Consider the following 19,291-nt stretch of genomic DNA (forward strand, 5'->3'; position numbering starts at 1 on the left):
GTTACACTTTAACCTGAAGCCACTCCTGCAGCTTCCTGTGCTGACCGGACCCGGAACCCGGTCTGCTGCACCTGCACAGGTACGACCAGGTGAGAAAACGTTTTATTTTCAATCTTTTGATCGTCCTGAAGGACAGAAAGGCGACTCAAACAGGTTAGACCGACTCATGGAGCTAGAAGACAGAAGCTGCCGTGGTTTGTTTGTTTCTCTATCTGCAAACTGAAATGCAATAAAATCTCATCGTTTCATCAGATGGACGCTAAACTCGGTTTCCATGACAACCCCCTGAGTCGGCTGATGACAGCAAGAGAAGAACAAAGGGACGTTGTGGCTTTAAATGTGCTGTTGCTAGGAGACAGGCAGAGTGGGCGGAGCTCCGTGGGGAACGCTCTCATTGGTCAGTCCCGGAGAGCAGATTTTCCTTCTGGTTCATGTTTTCGTGTGAATCTAACGACGTTTCTCGCCGGTTAAAGGCGGCGACGAATTTCAGACGGGGACCTGCGTTTCCGGCGTCTCCATGACGACAGAGCTCCGGGTCCTGAGCAGGAAGTTTCCCGCGTACTTCCGGAGGCAGGGGGCGGAGTCTGACCTCCTGCTCAGCGTCCTGGACACGCCCCCCGGGAAGCTCCGCCCACAGCGCCTGCGGGCGCTCTGCCCCGGCGGCCTTCACGTGTTGGTGGTCGTAATAAGAGCCGATCAGCTGCAGGAAAACTCACAGCTGCTGAGCAACACAGAGGTACAAACATTCAGATCTGCTCCCATAATCCTCTGTCTGATTTACGTAATCTGAATTTCATCCCAACCTGTTTCTGCTTGGCGGTGCGTTTATTTCTACTTGTGTTTTCGAACCTTTGGGTCGGAAAAATGTCAAGTCCAAAACTCTGTCATGTTCACGTTATCCTAGAAATTAGACTTTTTAATCTTTTTATTAATTCCTGTAAGAAAAAGTGATCATGTGAAAAATGCAGTTTATCAAGTTTCATCAATTATGTCAACAGACCAATCCTTCATTTGTGAATTTACTTAAATGATGGTGAAACAGTGCAGAGCGCTTACACTAACAATCAAATTTACAGGAAAAGTCACACAGGAAAGGCACAAAATTAAAGTCCTAATCAATGTGTGTAATATACCATTTGATATCAAGGTTATTTTACTTATTCTGTCAAATAAAATGATTTCTCCCAACAACTGGTCCCAGTAGAAGCGACTGGTGATGTTTGCTTAGTGTAACCTCTTTCTGTTTCCCGTCTAACTGAAATGAAACAAATGAACTTGACTGATATAAACGTCTAACTGCCTGAATAATTCATAACAGTCCACAAACAAAACCTCAACACAGATGTTGAACTTTACAGAGCCTACAAAACATCCAGGTCAATTTATCCAAAGATTCATTCAGGAGAAGCTGGATGTGCTAAATGTTTTCAGAGCTAATTGCTAACTAAATTAAAAATTAGCTGCGCTATTAGCGCATTAGCGGTCACTAACGCATTTCCTGATGGGACAATAATCCTTTTTTTTCTCAGAAACATGTTAAGACTTTTTAAAACATTTTTTGCCTTTCAGAGTCTCTTCGGTCCAGACTGGCGTCATCACGCCATGCTCGTCCTCACGCACGCTGATCACCTGGAGAAGGCGGGGCTTCAGCCGCCTGCGTTCCTCACCCAGAGCGCTGATTGGCTGAGCTCTCTGGCCGAGGAGGTTGGGGGCGGGGTTTCGTTTTTGGACAACAGCTCTGATTGGCCATCAGTCAGAGGCCGCCCAATCAGGGATCAAGTGCTCCGCCTCTCAGCGAAGAACCATCACAAAGCTCTGCAATTTAGGTCAGACCAATCACTCTGACACAAATTCTGAGGACCAAAGCCATCAACGTTAATGTGGGTTTTAGGCCCGTAATAACAACAAATATCGTAATTATTGCGATATATGATCATATTTAGAGTAGTATTTTGAAAGACCAATAAATTTTAATTTTGTATAGAACATTCAACTCTAAAACTGGAAGACATTTAAAATATAAATGTTAATTTTTATGCATATTTTGAAAAGTGCAATTTAATCAATACTTTTCAACACGTTTGAAGAAACTTTAGTGGCAGCTATGTTAACCATAACCAGCATTTGAAATAAAATAATAATTACATGAAATAATTAAAAAGCAACAGAAAAAAACATTCTTTTGTCTGTTTATTTTAGTATTTTGTCTTTGCTCTGTCAGTTCATTTGCAGCCACAACAGCAGAAACGTCTTCCAGCAGTTATTACACACATGAGCCAGAAGGGGGCAGTTTTCTATCTGATGGTGCAGCTGGTGAGAGATGGAGCCCTGCACAGCCCCTTCCCCTTCACCTCAAACCCACAGCCTTTGTAGTTGGCCACACCTTTACCGTCCACCTGCAGGTCAGGCAGCAGCAGCTCCCAGATCCTCTGCTTGGAAGGAAGTTCACCGTCCGGCTCGCCTAAAACAAACATGGCGGATCCCAGTGTTGGTACCTAACAGCCTCATGACCTGAACGCTGTCGCCATAGTTACCAGGGTAGCTCAGGAAGGTGATTCTGTCTCCGGGGGCGGAGCCTGAAGGTGGCGCCAGCAGCTCAGTGATGACATCAGAGCAGCAACAGAGAAGGCGGCCATGTGAGGCCACGCCCCTCATTTTAGAGGCCTTCATGTTGCATAGAAACACTCCAAGAGAGCCGCGCAGCTGCCAGGAGAAATTTAATCATAAAAAACAAAAACCACAGTAAATACTATTTATTGACTCTTGGGTCAGTCAGCTTTTCTCTAATTTGGAGTTAGCTTTAGCTGTTAGCTTGACTCTGGTTAGCTGCTAGCATGATCTGGAAGGCTTTGATATAAATGTAGGAATTAATTAAATACATCTTAAAACTTAATAAAATACATTTTGATTTCAAGATATAATTAATTATGTGTTTTTATTTGTTCCACTTTTTTGTTTCAGTGGAAACTTGACAGCATAAATTACATTTCACTGCTTAAAAAATACACCTACAAAATCCAATCATTCACATCAAATGTTCATCTTTTACATTTGTATTTTAATAAAGTAGGAACTATTCAACCAAAGCTTTTTTATTCTGCAGGTCTGGCATTTCTGCTAAACGTAGCTAATCATGAGCTGTTTCCATCCAACTACATTTTGAGCAAACTTCAAAATGTCACAAGAAGCAAAATGCAAAAGTGCAAAGAATTTAATTTTCCATTATTTTGATTGTTCAGGTTAATTTTTTGAATACCCTTCAAAATCAAAATGACATTATATACACATAAATATTTTAAGTCATTTTGAAAGCGGTTTCAGAAAAAGTCCAATTTTGTTACAAAAACTTAACTTGATAATTTTGAAAATTAAGCTAAAAATGTCACAATAAAAGTCAGTTTTCATTCAGAACTCCTGCAATAATGATGATGTTTTCTGGGTTTTCTTGGTGTTTACCTGGTCCAGATCTTGTGACGCTCCAAGTTTGCTAACGACGGTCCGCGGAGAGTTTTCGCCAACATCCACTTCCTGAACACTCATGGCTTCCGCCAGCGGGTGGCGCTGCACGCTCAGGATTCTTCCAACACGCAGGTCCAGGCGTGACGCATCGATGTGAGACTCCGCCCCCAAAGAGAGCGGGTCTGAGGCCGGACGAGCTAAAAGACGGATATAAACCGTGACTGTGGTTTTATTCCTGTGGGGTTTATTTGGTCTGGTTGTTACCTTTCCTCTCTCCTCTCCGCCGCCTGCCTGGTCGGTCTCTGCTCTCACCAGAGGAAATGGAGGGAGGACAGTTTGAAGGAACAGCAGCTGTTGGTCCTGAGGGCCGGGTGGGGTCAGGGTTGGGGTGGGCGGGGCTTACACTGGGAGGGGGCGGAGCCTGAGAGAACAATTCTTTGGCTGGAAGAAAGAAAACATGATAAATCAGGAAAAGAGATTTAATAATTCATCCAGAGCTCAGTAACTGATAACAACTGAATGCATCTGAGTAACTTTTAATTTAGCAAGTCATCAAGTCTAACACAATCTAAGGTCATGTTTCCAAGAGATTAAAAACATTTCCGTAAAACTTCCTTCAGAACTTTATGGCTCCTCAGTCCCCAGAGAGAACGTCTTCTCAAGAAACCCTGGATAAATGTTTGACCTGGTGCAGGTAAGATGTTGTTCAGGTGTTAAAGCTGTTGAATCGTTGGTCATGTCTTTCAGTCCGTACCGGTGCGTCTCTTCTGCTTGTCCTGCAGCTGACCCCTCAGCTGCTCAATGTCCTTTTTCAGTTTGGCGTTTTCAACCAGCAGCTTCTTCTGCTCTCTGACCGACGCCTGCAGCACTGCAACACACACAATATCATGCCATCCACAAGGTGGCGCTGTGTGGGAAATATATTTCACTCATTACATGTTTCTTCTGATTTTATTTTTTTTTTTTATGTTTCTGGTCATCATCAGACTAAAGGCACTTTTTTTCTTGTCAAGTGAGAAATTCAATTAAACTGTAAATAATTTTATTCAAACTGTTTAGTTGGTGAATAATCACCAAACATATCTGGTGACGCCTGATATGTCACCAGAAACTCTTCAACATCTGGAGCCAACATGTTTGGACCCGTCTGTCCCAACAGAACCAGAACCAAACTGGTTTCAATGAACAGTTAGGTTCTGCGCAACCTGAACGGCTTTAAAAGCCTAAAAATATCATCACACATCACATCACGATGTGTGGATGGAAACGCTGAGCTGACCTCTGACCTCTGATGTCATTAACTCTCAGGGTTTGTCTTACAGGCTTTTTCTCTGCTCAGCAGCGCGTGGGTTTTAAAGTACTCCATAATCTGCTCTCCATCATCCGGGTCCAGTTTCTTCAGAGCTGCTGCCAGGCTGAAAAAATAAAAAGCAACAAAAACCCGTCAAATAAACAAAGCTTGTGCTGACAGAGGTCAGAGGTCAAAGTTTTTCTGCCAATCTGAAATATTAGCAACAATTTTTAGTTTGGTGCATTATTATTAATTATTATTAATCGTTTCCCTCTTGAAGAAATAAACTGTTATGTGAAGAAGTGGTTGAAATGTTTATTAATTTATTTTAAAATAAATATATTTAAACAAAAAGATTATTTTTGGGTTACATGAAAGTAAAGCTGTCTATTTAAAATGCTCTTTTTCTCCAGGCTCAGATGTCATCAGTTAGTTTGGTTAAACAGAAACATCATTATTCAAATGAGACGATGAGGTCACAGACGCTCAGATGTGATGTTTATGTTTAGATGAGATCTGAGCTGCCTGCCTCAGGACGCCGCGCAGCTAAAGGTCAGAGCTACAGGACCAGGAACGTTTGTTTTGATTAAATCATGGATGAGTGCAGGAGCTTCCTGCATGAAATGATCACAAAATGACACAATGTCAGAAGAACTCATGCAGAGAATGTAAAACTTTGTAGTTTGCTTCAGAAATGGCCAAAAAATGTCCTATTTATTCGCCTCCAACAAAGACAATGAACTTAAAAAAGGCCTTGAGAAGCTCAGACTGCTGCCAACCCATCAACAAACTAAATATGGAGCAAAAATCTTTTTACATTTTTCTACATTCCATTATTTTATTGATATGTCAAAATGATTAATCGATCTGTGACACTTTGACGAGACAGAACACAAATACTTGTGATATCAGGCAAGTCTGACATTTCATTCCAGATATTTCTCACAGAAAAGCTGCTTAATTAACAATATTGGGAATTAATTTGGAGAATTTTGTTAGTCAAGATTGTAGTATCAAATTATATAGGTCCTGATAAAAGTGAGACATTGTAACTTTACTTTGACTAGTCATCCTTAATTGTTGATATCTGAAAAATAAATTTCAGTAATTAATTGCAGATATCTTGAATTAAAGCTTCCACACAAATTAATGGTAAATCCGATGTCATTTATATTAGTGAGGATGTAATTAGAGCTATCTTAATTTACAAATACACCAAATCAAACCAGTTTCAGATGACTGAATGTTGGTGAAACTGATTTTATGTTAAATCGGCCTGCCATATCCTCCAAGCGACAAAGTTAGCATGCTAACGGAAACTAGTTCAGCGTTTGAGAGAAAGGTTGATATGAAAGGAATTTTGATTGGTTTCAGCGGTAGATTATGTTAGACTGTGGACGTCAGACTCGCTGTGGATTAACAAACTTCCCGGGATTAGGTTAACTGGACCGCTGTGGACGTAAAAAGCGGTTTTAGATGGAGATTTTCCGGCAGTGATGGAGACTTCGGCCGGTGAGTTGGACGTTATTCAGCATTTCTCGGTTGTTTGACAAACAGTTTCACTGTCGACAGTTAGAGCTGTGTCTCTATAATCTGCTAGAATTAAGAGCTTTGGCTTTCCAATTATTTAAAATATGTATAGAAAGAACAAGCAAAGCGCAAACCGTTTGGACGCGCAGCGCGCGCTGTGCCCGAACTTCCTTTTTTCAGATTTGACCTTGTGAAATTAGCATGAATTTGTCTCACACCTGTTTCGCAGTTGCGTTTATTATGATTTATGTTTTTGTGTGAAGTCAACCTGCTGGACCTGAACAATGAACTCATAACTATTGGGCAGCTTGAGCCCAAAAGTAGATTTAACAATGAATCAATAACAACATATATACATATCAATACATAATAGGTCTGATAGAATATTCATTAAACTCCGATCCACAACCGCACAGCCTTCTGGGAGATGTAAACAGAGGATGCTACTAGCGAAGCAAAGCTCAATCTGGCACTCTGGTTGCTTAGCAACGCACTCGTTCTTTGGTTTCCTAGCAACAAGCTGCTGAGGAAAGCAGCAGCAGTTTCAGGTTTGTGCCTCATAACTGTAAAAAGATTAAAACACTGCTGTGTGCTTGGAGAGAAAACTGGGGATAAAACAGTAAAGGTCTCTTCACCAGTCTGTTAGTATTTGGGATATTTAAAGTAAAAAACTGATCAATAATTAACAATATTAACTGATATAAAACAGTCCTATTCAAGGTCTGTTTTTAATGTGTATTGGGGAGTTTTGAGCTGGTGATCATTTTCACCTAAACAGATGAAAATAGAAAAATAATTTTCCTACTAGTGTAATAATAATTGTGTAATAATTCTGCATAACAGCATGCAGGTATTCCCCTGAGAAGCCAAAACCTCTCCTTTACTTCTGTAAACATGCATGTTTGTTGTTCATTAACATTTCGAATTAACAGACACTATTGTAGTTGGTGATTAAAAAGAATATTGTTTTAATTTCGGCTGCTGCTGATGCTGTAGATGTGAGTTTTTATCCTGTGGGAACCGTTCCTGTTCCTGAACAAACCCAGTCAGAGCTCCTGACATGCAGAGACACAACAGCTGCAACATGCTGGATGCTAAAAATACCTGGAGCTAGTGGAGCTCACTCACATGAATGTACAGTAACTATACTGACAACAGAATCAGACTGATAAATAGCCGGGGAAGATGAAGACGAGGATAAAAACTCCGAAAATGACTAAAGTTTCAGTGAAACACTCAGGTCTGTTGACCAAAATGTTTCTACTTTAATCTGAAAACCAAAGGTGAACTAGTGCTGCTTTTTAAGATAAAGTTCACCTTTGGGAGTGAACAGAGCAGCCTCATGTGAGAAGCGTTTGGTTTGTGTTGGTAAAGGAAGCCGTTTGGTACCTGGGCTTGAACAGGTTCTCCATGTTGTCCATGCTGACGCTCGGCCGGCTCCGCTGCAGAACGCGCCCGGACTGGAGGGGTTTCGCCTCCGCTCTGCCTTCTGTCAGCTGTCTGCCCCCATCAGCGCTGTCTGTGGCCAGAGGTCAAAGGTCACACACTTCCACTTTTAACCACAGGAGAATCAGAGGCTTACGTTTTGATATCCAGCGTATTTTATTGAGCAGAGTGAAAACAAACTGCGTGATGAACGGCGCCTTGCAAAAGTCTTCACTCCCCTGGACCTGTTCACATTTAGTCAATAAAACCACAAAAATGAGATCAGATTTCAACTTTTTATTTATAGAACATCCCTTCTATAAATAAAAACTTTATTTTCATTTTTGTCTGTTCCATAAAATTCCAATAAAATCTGAAATGAAAGTATTTTTCTGAGATTTCAATGACATAAGTCACTAATAATCAGTTTTCTTTGCTAATGAATGTAAATTTTTCTTGATCTCTTTTAGGCAAGGTCAGCAGGACATGAATGCTTGAACTGTGGTTGCTTTGATTTAATGAACAATTAGCGCCACCTGGTGGTGAATTGGGCAAACTACAAGCCCCAAACTAATCAGAGGACAACAGAGTGAGCAGGTGGAGATGAGGAAGTCTTTGGATTTGGAGATTTGTGCTCCAGTTTTAATTTAGATTTAGTTTAACTTATGTATTTAGTGTGATGATTCTGACTCAGCTGACCTACATCAGCGACACATTTTGCATGTTGGCCTCCAACAGTGTTGTAGCATGTTTTACAGCACGTTTTGCATATGTTTGTTTGATTTAACTGCAAACTTACCGCAGTGAAACGGCATGTTGGACTTTGGGTCAGGGTTGGTGAAGAACCAGTGACTCTTCAGATCAGAGCTATAAATTCAACAAAGTTTTATTTTATTATATTTTTGAACATCTAGGGAACCTCTTGTGTGTCTGAATTTGATTTCACTCATCAGTCAGAGCCTGGTTCAAATCTACGATTTGTTTCTGCTTTGTTTTCAGTGAACCAGGTGATGAAATGCTATTTCACAGTTAAAAAACTGCACCTCTTGTTGTTCATAAGCTTTGTTCTAGTTTTACTTTAAATCTGCTGTTGTGTCATTTAAAGATCAAGAAGGTACAGTAACCCATACATCCCTGACTCCAACCTGTTCTGACATACTGAAAGAAATTGATTTACAAAAGTGTTTTTTCAGTCTAAATGTGTTATTTTGTGATTATGGTCATTATTTGTATTCTTTTTTTTCATATTTGTGTTTAAAATACCTGAAGTTGCACATAATCGGATGACATCATTTTTAACATCAGATGTTCAGATCTGTTGGTGACTCAACTTAAGTCATTTTTACTTTTTTACTCTTGAGTAATAAGCATTTACCTGAAGATGTGCATATTTCTAACTCTATAATTTAATACATATAAAAACAGAATAATTAAAAAATATATTAAATCATCTGATGAACCATGAAATTCAAGTTTGACAAATAATTTTTACATTTATTTGCCGGAACTTCGCTGCTAGCTTCAGGTAGTTCTCCGCTTTCTCCGGAAAATCCCGAGTGAAACCGAGCTGAGGTGAGTCATGCGCAGAAGTGCGTCAGAGAGAGAGCGCGCTTCCTGGGAGCCGAAGGAAGCGAACCATATTTGGAGTCTAAACATGGAAGAGCGCCAGGCACGAGCCGCGGGGGCGGGGCGCTGCTGGGAGGGGCGGGAAGGGGAGGACGGGAGGGGAGGGGCTCCTCCTTCCCCGCGGACACCGGAGAAAAGGAGGGGAAACCGGGAGAAAGGTACACGTTTCCGAGTAGAAGTGTTCCAGAAAGCGGTGAGTAAATCTCTGCCTGCATTATAACAAGAAGAAAACCCACATTATTCTAGACGTTGTTAGTTTGGAAACCTCCAAAGTCACGTTTCGTGGTCGACAGGTGTTTTCCTGGATTCAGCTTCATGTCGTATTTTCAAAATGAAGGAAACTCAGAAAATCCCACGAAGTTAAAGTCACTTTAAAAATCAGTTTTAAGTTTCCGAGCGATTGATCCGTTGATTTGGAGACAGTTTATAAAGAAGTCTGAGACTGTTTAGTTTGAGCTTGAAAACATTGTTTTATTTATCGGTAGAGAGCAGGAGACGCTGCTGCATCATGCAGCAAAGCCCAGTCTGTGTTTCACAGTTTATAATCTGACTGATAATCTGTCCGGCAGAATATCACATCCGTTCAGGCTGTTGCTCCTCCTCGCCCGCATCGTGTTGATGAATCAGCTCTAATCTGTGGAAATTGAATTCCCGAGTTTCTAACTTCATTAGGCCAAATTCCCCGATCCTCTGTAAACAGAATGCTGCCAGGAGCCGCACAGAAAGTCTGTTCAGAAGAGACTTTCTGCAGGTTTAACGGGTCCAAACAGCAGCAGGAATAGACAACAACTTCCTGTTAAAGTCTCGATCTGTAACATCCAGACAGTTTAAACCGTCTGGAAACAGATTTTAGGCCTGGCCTTGGTGAGTTTACTTTTTCTGTGACACATGATCAACCAGGGATGGTTTCCTTAATCCCTTTGGATGAGTTGGCAGTCACAGGTTTTAGCTTGAAGCTCACATGTAAACACCATGCATGGGCTCCTGGTAGTCAGCGGGCGGAGAAGGCATTTAACAGACACATTGTGTCTAAAACGAGCTTTTCTTAAATTCCTGAACACACCTGTCCTGATGCACAAGTACAAGTGAGTCAGTGAAGAAGAAATGCTAAAACCAGAGCGAGATGTCAGAGAACCTGCAGCATAACCTGAAGCAGAGGGACTCGCTCCTGCAGCAGGCTGCATGGGACCCTCTCCTGCAGCAGGCTGCATGGGACCCTCTCCTGCAGCAGGCTGCATGGGACCCTCTCCTGCAGCAGGCTGCATGGGACCCTCTCCTGCAGCAGGCTGCATGGGACCCTCTCCTGCAGCAGGCTGCATGGGACCCTCTCCTGCAGGATGCAGCAGGCTGCATGGGACCCTCTCCTGCAGCAGGCTGCATGGGACCCTCTCCTGCAGCAGGCTGCATGGGACCCTCTCCTGCAGCAGGCTGCATGGGACCCTCTCCTGCAGCAGGCTGCATGGGACCCTCTCCTGCAGGATGCAGCAGGCTGCATGGGACCCTCTCCTGCAGCAGGCTGCATGGGACCCTCTCCTGCAGCAGGCTGCATGGGACCCTCTCCTGCAGCAGGCTGCATGGGACCCTCTCCTGCAGCAGGCTGCATGGGACTCTCCTGCAGGATGCAGCAGGCTGCATGGGACCCTCTCCTGCAGCAGGCTGCATGGGACTCTCTCCTGCAGGATGCAGCAGGCTGCATGGGACCCTCTCCTGCAGCAGGCTGCATGGGACTCTCTCCTGCAGCAGGCTGCATGGGACCCTCTCCTGCAGCAGGCTGCATGGGACCCTCTCCTGCAGCCTCCCTGATCCAGCTCTGTCTGCAGCTGCCCATAGAAAACCCTTTGCTCCGGATGGGTCCCTCCAGGCTCCACATACTTTATCTGTGGCTCCTGCATGTTTGCATTTAGACTCACCTCCATACAAAAACACCCTAATCTGTGAACAACAACATTACAGTTTCCATCCAGGACTTGTTAACCATTCACCAGTCATGTTTTTATAAGAGTTATTCAGTGAAGAATCATAAAAGTTTACATAATTCCTCCTGGCGTCAGACAAAAGTTTCTGTCTCCTTACAGAAACCGGATAGTGGAAGCGGATTAAAGAGAAATATCAACATTTCTGTCTGAGCCTGAAACTCAGAAACAAACTTCTGACCAATCAGACAACACTTCGGACTGGGTTCTGCAGAAACGGTTCGACCCGGCCCGGTGCCGAGTTCAGAAACAAAATGATGCAACGATGATCACGTCAATGAGAACCGATTTCAGGATCTTTATAGAGCCGATCAGAACATGTTCATGGTTCTGGTGAAAGATCTGATTCTATAACTGGCTCATTTAAACTGGTGGATTTCATTTTAACTGGTGGATTTTATTTAAACTGGTGGAGCTCCTGGTGTAGATCTTGATTTTTAAATGCACTTTAAGTCCGAAGCCTCATGGTAACTGGTTCCAGAACCGGGCTGGCTCTCTGTTCTGATGTAACAGCATGTCGCTCACATGGTTCAGACTCTGGTCTGTAAGGAATAACTAAAACCATAAGCTATATTAAATGGTTCTTTAGGTTCTATTATTATGTTTCTGTGAAAATAAAAAGTTTAATTCCTCAATATTTGCCACTGCAGTTGAATGTTGCTGCTGGTTCTGACGATGGGATCGTGGTTGGTGCCCATGACAGAAAAAAGTTGCTGCAGGTTCTGAAAAGTCATTAAATATAATGACAAAGTCTCTTTCACGTCGGCCACCCAGCGGTTGATTTATGCTTATTTTGAAGAATTGAAATTGTGCAATCAGAGAGAACCACTGGTGACTAAACATCTCCACAGCATGACGCTGCCACCACCATGTCTGACAGCTGGAGCAGCTAAACGGCTCCATTTTTACCTAATTTGACCACAAAGTGTTTCTGTCATATGGAACAAGCTGCTGCGTCCTGTGGAGACCCTTCAGCTCTTTGCAAGTTAAATCATTTACGCTGCAGTTGTTGGTCCAAACGGAAACATTCCTCCTCCTGCAGTTTCATCTGTGCGATAGAAAATATTTATGATACTCAAATGTCTGAAGCTCCACAAACAGAAAGCAAATAAAAGGACTTCAGCTGGGCTTTGTCATCGGGCCGATACCGAAGCTGAAGAAACTCCTCCTCTTCCTCCCGGTGGATGTGACCAGACTGGTTCTCAGACTGGTTCTCAGGACGTGTCGGTGGAGGGAGTGTCTCCCTGAGGTTACCTGAGGTCAAACCGCTTCCAGCTCAGAGTCTGGGGAGAAAAATACATGAAAACCTGCAGAAACTGCACACAGAGACTCAGTTTGTCATCAGATCAGAGTTTCTGTAATAAATGTTTAAATCTGGACACGATGTAAATATTAATGTAAACACACACAATGGGGTGTGTGTGGGAAAGGTCGATGACCTGTCGGGCGACTGAAGATGACTCAGAATGAATCATCTGATCCTGAAGAGTTCAGACCTTCCTGTGGAAATGATTGGCTAGTTTATAAAGACAGGCCTTCATCTCCTTATCGTCCTGATACGTGTTATCTCAGCTGAGCCTTGTTTGAAACGTTTTACCTCAGATCAGATCCAGCTGCAGGTTCTTAAATTCCTGAAGGTTAAACTTTGGACTCCGGCCTGCAGGAAGACTCTGTCTGTTTACCGCTAAACGCAGCGTCTGTGAGTTTTGCTTGCATCGATGTCAGATTGAGTGGAAAATAATCTATAAATGTGGATTTTAACAGCTTGTGTAGACGGTTTAATGCCAGACTGTCTTTCCTGTTTTGAGGAGTGGCAACCAGGAATCACGTTTAGCCTCAGAGAAACTGAACGTTTCCCTCTAAATGTGAATTAAATGTTTGTTTCTCAGGTTTCTGCTGATTGAGACTCACCTGATCTGGTTCTGCCTGACCTGTGACCTCAGACACCAAACACCTGCGCCAGACCCGATAATCAATCGGGCCTGTTATTGGTTAACAGACTGACTGGAAGGACTCTGATTGGCTGATAAAGTCTAGTCCATGGCCGCTTCGGAGCTGATCGAGGAGGAGGAAGTCCGGATCCCCGTGGAGACCAACGTGACATCATCAAACTCCCCCACACAGATTCATCCACAGAGGGTTGCCAACGGTAACCCCACCCGCCACGCCGCCACGCCGCCGCCCCTCCCAGACGACCACGACGGGCGCGGCGGGCTGTGCAGCCTGATGCTGATCGAGTCTCTGAACAACAAGCTGAAGAGACGCTGCGACTACGAGAAGATCTGCGGCGAGGCGGAGCCCGCCGACAGCCTGCCCTAGCGAGTGGTGGAAGACCGGCGTGGCCTTCCTCTACGCCTTCTTCAACCTCATCTTCACCACCGTCGTCATCACCGTCGTCCATGAGAGAGTGCCGGACAAGTCGGTCAGCCCGCCGCTGCCGGACAAGTTCTTCGACTATGTGGACCGGGTCCCCTGGGCCTTCACCATCACCGAGACCAACGGGCTGATCCTGGTCGGGCTCTGGCTCATCCAGTGGCTGCTGCTCAAACACAAGTACGACCGCTGACTGATACATCCATTAGTAATATCATTAATAATAGTAATATAGGACCTGCCTTTACATTACCTTCATCCACTGTGAGTGATAATAATGGCTGTAGGAGCAAATGACGTATTTACAGCATTGATATTTCACTTACTGATCGGTTCTGTGTCTGCAGAGCCATCGTGGGCCGGCGGTGTTTCTTCCTCATCGGGACTCTCTACATGTACCGCTGCCTCACCATGTACATCACCACGCTGCCGGCGCCGGGGAAGCACATGGTCTGCGCCCCGAAGGTCGGTGGAAACTCGACTTCTTCTCCTCCTCATCCTCAGTTCGTTTGCTGGAGCCAATAATCGATTGTTTCTCTGCAGCTTTACAACGACTCAATGGGGAAAATATGGAGGATCCTCCGGCTCATTTCAGGAGGAGGTAACGCTACGCTAACGGCTTATCGATTATCACACCCTGGGTTCTGATTGGCTGACAGCTGATCCTACAGAGTCGATCAGATTATCTGATCAAAAGCTCATCAAACTTTCTCTTCCAGGTTTGTCTCTGACCGGTTCTCACCTCATGTGTGGAGACTACCTGTACAGCGGCCACACCGTCATGCTGACGCTGTCCTACCTCTTCATTCAGGAATGTGAGTCCACAGCAAAGCTTCAGATGAGCTTCAGCAGCTTTTCACACAAACTTTAACAATAAACCTCCTTAAACACCAACTTTTAAAATCAAGTCTTTAGCCGACTGAAGGCAGATCCTTCCTGTTCTCACCTGAGGTTTGTTCTCCAGACTCGCCCGCTGGATGTGGTGGTACCGCTGGGCCTGCTGGGTCCTCAGCGCCTCCGGGGTCGTCTGCATCCTGGTGGGACACGAGCACTACAGCATCGACGTGGTCATCGCCTACTACATCACCACCAGGACCTTCTGGTGGTACCACACATGGCCAACAATCACGTGAGTCCAATAAGTCACAGCAGAACCATTGGGTCAGAACGGGACCGTCGGGTTAAAGCGGGACCGTCGGGTCAAAGGGGACCGTCGGGTTAAAGCGGGACCGTCGGGTTAAAGCGGGACCGTCGGGTCAGAGCGGGACCGTGGGTTAAAGCGGGACCGTCGGGTCAAAGCGGGACCGTCGGGTTAAAGCGGGACCGTCGGGTCAAAGCGGGACCGTCGGGTCAGAGCGGGACCGTCGGGTTAAAGTGGGACCGTTGGGTCAGAGCGGGACCGTCGGGTTAAAGTGGGACCGTCGGGTCAGAACAGGACCATTGGGTCAGAGCGGGACCGTCGGGTCAAAGCGGACCGTCGGGTCAGAACAGGACCATTGGGTCAGAGCGGGACCGTCGGGTTAAAGCGGGACTCAGGTCTGGACTTTGACTCTGACCAGTCCACGTCTCCCTGCTGAAGAAAAACATCAGCATGATGCTGCCACCACCATGCTCTGGTCTGAGGTGTTCAGCTTTATTTTGTTAAAGCTGCGTATCATTTTTCTACTCAATGCCCCTAAAAAGTTTTAGTTTCCATTAATTTTTGGGTGAGAAACTTTTCAGTTAACGTCATAAATCTAACTTTGTGTTTGAACTCGCATCTCTAACTTGAATTAACCAGGACACTTCCTGGATGATTTACATAAACAACAAAAGTTTTTTTTTTATAAACAACAAAAGTTTCTTTACTTATTTCCGTCAAAAGGCTCCATCGCAGTCGGAGCGGTCTGGTCCAATGAACCGGACCGGAACAACTGAAAGTACATTAAAAACTCCAGTTTCTGTCTGAACCCAGTTAAACAGAACATAATTAAAGGTAAAGTGGAGCAATCTGCAAAGCATCATGGGAACTTCATCTCCTCATTGACAGCATGTCACACAATGTCTTAAAAATGTAAAACGAAGTGAAACGTCTGAATGTTGAGTCACCAAACCGTCGCCGATATTCACTTGTTCATTGGGTTGAAGCATCATGTGATCGTCTCTTGCTCTGTTACATTAAATACAAATAAAATGCTTTCATTTTGTAGCAAAATGTAGAAAGGTTGAGGTCTTCATGCTGCGGCGCCCTCTGCTGGATTCATGGTGGAATCAGATGGATTTTGAATGTAGCGTTTTATTCTTCTTCATTTGTCTGTGACTCAAACGTTTCCACTTTAAAACATTCTTAGCTTCTGTTTTCGGTTTGGGTTTCCACTCATTTCTCCAAACTGCTGTGACGTTTTCGATTCTTTTCTTGACTTTTCTAAAACCTGTTTCTGTAGAAACACTTCCAGGGACTTTGTAGCCGGCAGCCATCTTGGTAGGCACCGTAACTAACTGCCTCAAGTTGCTGTGACAACAATCTTTATAAGTCGTTGTTTGACTCTCTGCTCTGAAAAGCCTCTGATATTCACTGTTAGCAGCATTAGCTCGGCTGATGTAGCTGCTAGCTGCAGCTGCTGTTTGTTGCCGTCTGTTCTGACTGGTTTGTTTGTGGCGCCCGTCCAGGATCTGCGCGGCGCCTCCACCAGCTGCCTGAACCGGGTCTGGTGGAACCCGGTCTTCAACTTCCTGGAGAGGAACGTCCGGACGACGGTTCCGGTCGTGTTCCTGTCGCCGCGGGCCCTGCTGTCCTCCTGCAAAGAGAGGTACCACACGATGGGCGTCGAGCGGGACGAGTGAGGACCGGACAGGGCGGGCGGGGCCCACCGGGACCCGGACCGTAGAACCCGGACCGTAGAACCCACTTGGTACCGCTCTGCTCAGCAGCTGGAGGTGTTCGTGTTCCAGGCTGCTGGTCCAACTTGTTCTGGATGTTGAAGCCGAGGAGCAGAAAGACGTTTTGAGTTCTGCTCCTGCAGAGTGCGTGTTGAACCCAAACGGACCTTTCCGGGCCGGCGGTCTGAGCGGTTCTTCTCTGGTCGAAGCTCTGAGACGTTGCTGCTGGCTGAACTTTTCAGTCGGACTCTACAGAGAAAGTTTCACCTCATCGTTCAAATGTTTCTGCTGTTCTCTGGGCTCGGTTCTGAGCTCGGTTCTGTTGGACTTTAACGATGCCTTGGGGAAGTATTCACCCCCTAACTCACAGCGTTTCTAGTTCTGGATCTTTAAATGTTTCAGTTCATCAAAGAACATGAATAAAAACCAAAAATCAGTTTTCAAATGATTTTATTTATTGCTGCTTCCTCATCAGCAGGCCTGTACTTTGACTAGGCCACTCTTCTGTTCCATCCTTCATTTTAAGACGCCCCGGGTTATAGAGCAGAGGTGTTCAAAGTGTGGTTTGGGGGCCCTTTGTGGCCTTTGACATGATTTTGTTTGAGGAGGAAACAAATATGCAACAACGTATTAAACCCAAACTTCCTCTAATGACAGGAAAAACTCAGGACAGGAAGAAACGTCTGGATAAAAACAATAAAATTTCACTTTACAGGACAAACAAATAACATGCAGGATGTTATGGAAGGAGTTTTTTTCTTTATTCTTATTAGTTGAACATTTTGCTAGATCCAAGTTTTAACTTCTTTGCTGAGCATCACTGCCACCTTCTGGAGTGGAGTGTTACAGATCGAATCCTGCAGGTGAAATTCAGGATGTGGTGAAGCTTCAGAACAGGTGTATGAATATATTTGAGCCTGTTCAGATCAATTTTAAACAAAACGGTCGGTTCAAACTGTCAGGTTGTTGGTTGTATTCCAGTCGGGAATGAAAATGATTTATTTGGATTCCATCAATTAAACTGAAAACATTGAATTAAATCCTCATTTATAAAAATAAAACATTTAAATTGATTCCATGGATTTAAACAGGATATTATGAAGACGTGTTTCATTTCCAAATCAATATTGATATCGCAGCTGTGACCAATATTCATCTGATCAGGATGAAACAAATAACTGACTAATATTATTAAAAAATGTTTCAATCATCAAATCAGTTCTTAACGTTGCCAAACATTTACGTCTCATTTTTACTGTACTGCAGTGCAGCTTCAGATCGGCAATAAAATCTTTACACCCGCTGCTGTCTGACTCTGCATCATTGAACTACACCTGGCTGCAGATGACCTCTGACCTGGAAGAGCTTCCCACCAGCTGCTTCCTCTTCCTCTTTCCCTGGAAACGAAGGAAAACCTGAGTTTTTTCCTGACGGTTGGCATCCTGTGGATGTTCAGGATGTGTTTGGTACGTACGTAGTTGTCCTTGGCGGACCAGCCGGGGTGGAGCTGCATGTGCAGCAGCCGCTCCTTCTGGGCCAGGTCGTAGAACCGGGACTGCTCCGATGGAGGCAGAGCGTGCCACTGGGTCAAAGACACAAACATCAGGCCCGGCCGGGGACACGCCCCGACACCACAAACCAGACACCACAAACCAGACCGACACCACAAACCAGACCGACACCACAAACCAGACACCACAAACCAGACCGACACCACAAACCAGACACCACAAACCAGACCGACACCACAAACCAGACCGACACCACAAACCAGACACCACAAACCAGACCGACACCACAAACCAGACACCACAAACCAGACACCAGAAACTGCGTTTCCACTACTGATGGAATAAAATATACAAATAACAAATTTTTGTAATTGCAGCATTATGGCAATAATGCTGCATTATGTAATATCGACTTTCTCTTCCTACTTGGGAGCGGCTCCATCTTAGGGAAACTAGTCGGCCATTTTCCTTTAGAGCGATGGACTCAACACACAACCTGTTATGATCTGTGTGATGCTGCGAGAGCTCTGGAAAACAAACTACCTCATTCCACCACTTCCTGTCGTCTTCTTTGGCATTCCTGTCAGTCTGGTTTGTGGGTGACAACCAGTCACCACAAACCAGACTTCACATCATGAGTCATCGCATGACTCATGATGTGAAAAAAAGATATATATTTTTTGTGATTCTATTGATTTATTTTGGTAATTTCAGTGAATTTCCAGTGAATGGAAACGCAGCTGCTGTGACATCATCCGGTGTCTCACCCGGCGTCCAGGATGCGGTTTATGGCGGCGCTCTCCTTCTCCTGTCCTTCCTGCAGCACCTGCTGTCGCGTCTCCTTCATGTAGAGCATGAAGGCGTTCAGCGGCTTCTTCACCAACGGCCTGCCGACAACACAGCAGATCGGACCTGCACCAGAACCAGGGCCTGACGCAGCATGGCCTCAGCAGCGCTAACGCTAATGCGCTAAAGCTAATGCGCTGGAAGGAAACTGAGCAGGCGATAGCCAAAACTTAGTTTTCGTTTCGACACAGAGAACTTTGCATTAGCGCTAATGAGCGCTAAATGTTTTCAAAGCTAGCTAAAGCGCTAAACAAAAGAAATCAGCTCTGCTATCATCACTGCTATCCGCTACATTAAGGGACTAAATGTTCCTTAAATCAATCAAATCCATAACTGGCTTAAGACGTTTGGACAGAAACTAGAACCAGCTGATGAACAGAAATAAAATCAGGAATCGT

General features: G+C 44.5%; 2 protein-coding genes and 1 pseudogene across 2 annotated transcripts; 2 read left to right on the forward strand and 1 right to left on the reverse strand.

Annotated features, from left to right (window-relative positions):
• On the forward strand, positions 1-2,090 carry LOC129351359 (GTPase IMAP family member GIMD1-like). Its single transcript, XM_055020236.1, has 4 exons — positions 1-89; positions 253-397; positions 474-736; positions 1,570-2,090. The coding sequence occupies exons 2-4, from the start codon at positions 253-255 to the stop codon at positions 1,843-1,845; spliced, it is 684 nt and encodes a 227-aa protein (XP_054876211.1). The 5' UTR covers positions 1-89; the 3' UTR covers positions 1,846-2,090.
• An 87-nt stretch (positions 2,091-2,177) lies between these two features.
• On the reverse strand, positions 2,178-7,945 carry LOC129351357 (aminoacyl tRNA synthase complex-interacting multifunctional protein 1-like). Its single transcript, XM_055020234.1, has 8 exons — positions 7,863-7,945; positions 7,670-7,799; positions 4,780-4,874; positions 4,214-4,327; positions 3,724-3,900; positions 3,457-3,656; positions 2,535-2,703; positions 2,178-2,461 (listed from the first exon to the last, which is right to left on the reverse strand). Exons 2-8 carry the CDS (start codon positions 7,699-7,701, stop codon positions 2,295-2,297), a joined length of 954 nt encoding a protein of 317 aa, XP_054876209.1. The 5' UTR covers positions 7,702-7,799; positions 7,863-7,945; the 3' UTR covers positions 2,178-2,294.
• LOC129351360 (phosphatidylcholine:ceramide cholinephosphotransferase 2-like) lies at positions 6,051-17,278 on the forward strand (annotated as a pseudogene).
• The last annotated feature ends 2,013 nt before the right edge of the window (positions 17,279-19,291 follow it).

This window comes from Poeciliopsis prolifica, unplaced genomic scaffold (genome assembly GCF_027474105.1).
Source record: "Poeciliopsis prolifica strain line A6 unplaced genomic scaffold, Auburn_PproV2 SCAFFOLD066, whole genome shotgun sequence".
Taxonomy (NCBI): Eukaryota; Metazoa; Chordata; class Actinopteri; order Cyprinodontiformes; family Poeciliidae; genus Poeciliopsis; species Poeciliopsis prolifica.

Coding starts and splice junctions, on each gene's coding strand:
- LOC129351359 (XM_055020236.1), top strand. CDS start 253: ATGGACGCTAAACTCGGTTTCCATGACAACCCCCTGAGTCGGCTGATG. Junction 398..473: donor CGTGGGGAACGCTCTCATTG/GTCAGTCCCGGA, acceptor CGCCGGTTAAAG/GCGGCGACGAATTTCAGACG. Junction 737..1,569: donor AGCTGCTGAGCAACACAGAG/GTACAAACATTC, acceptor TTTGCCTTTCAG/AGTCTCTTCGGTCCAGACTG.
- LOC129351357 (XM_055020234.1), bottom strand. CDS start 7,701: ATGGACAACATGGAGAACCTGTTCAAGCCCAG. Junction 4,328..4,779: donor GCTGAGCAGAGAAAAAGCCT/GTAAGACAAACC, acceptor TGTGTGTTGCAG/TGCTGCAGGCGTCGGTCAGA. Junction 2,462..2,534: donor CACCTTCCTGAGCTACCCTG/GTAACTATGGCG, acceptor TGTTTGTTTTAG/GCGAGCCGGACGGTGAACTT.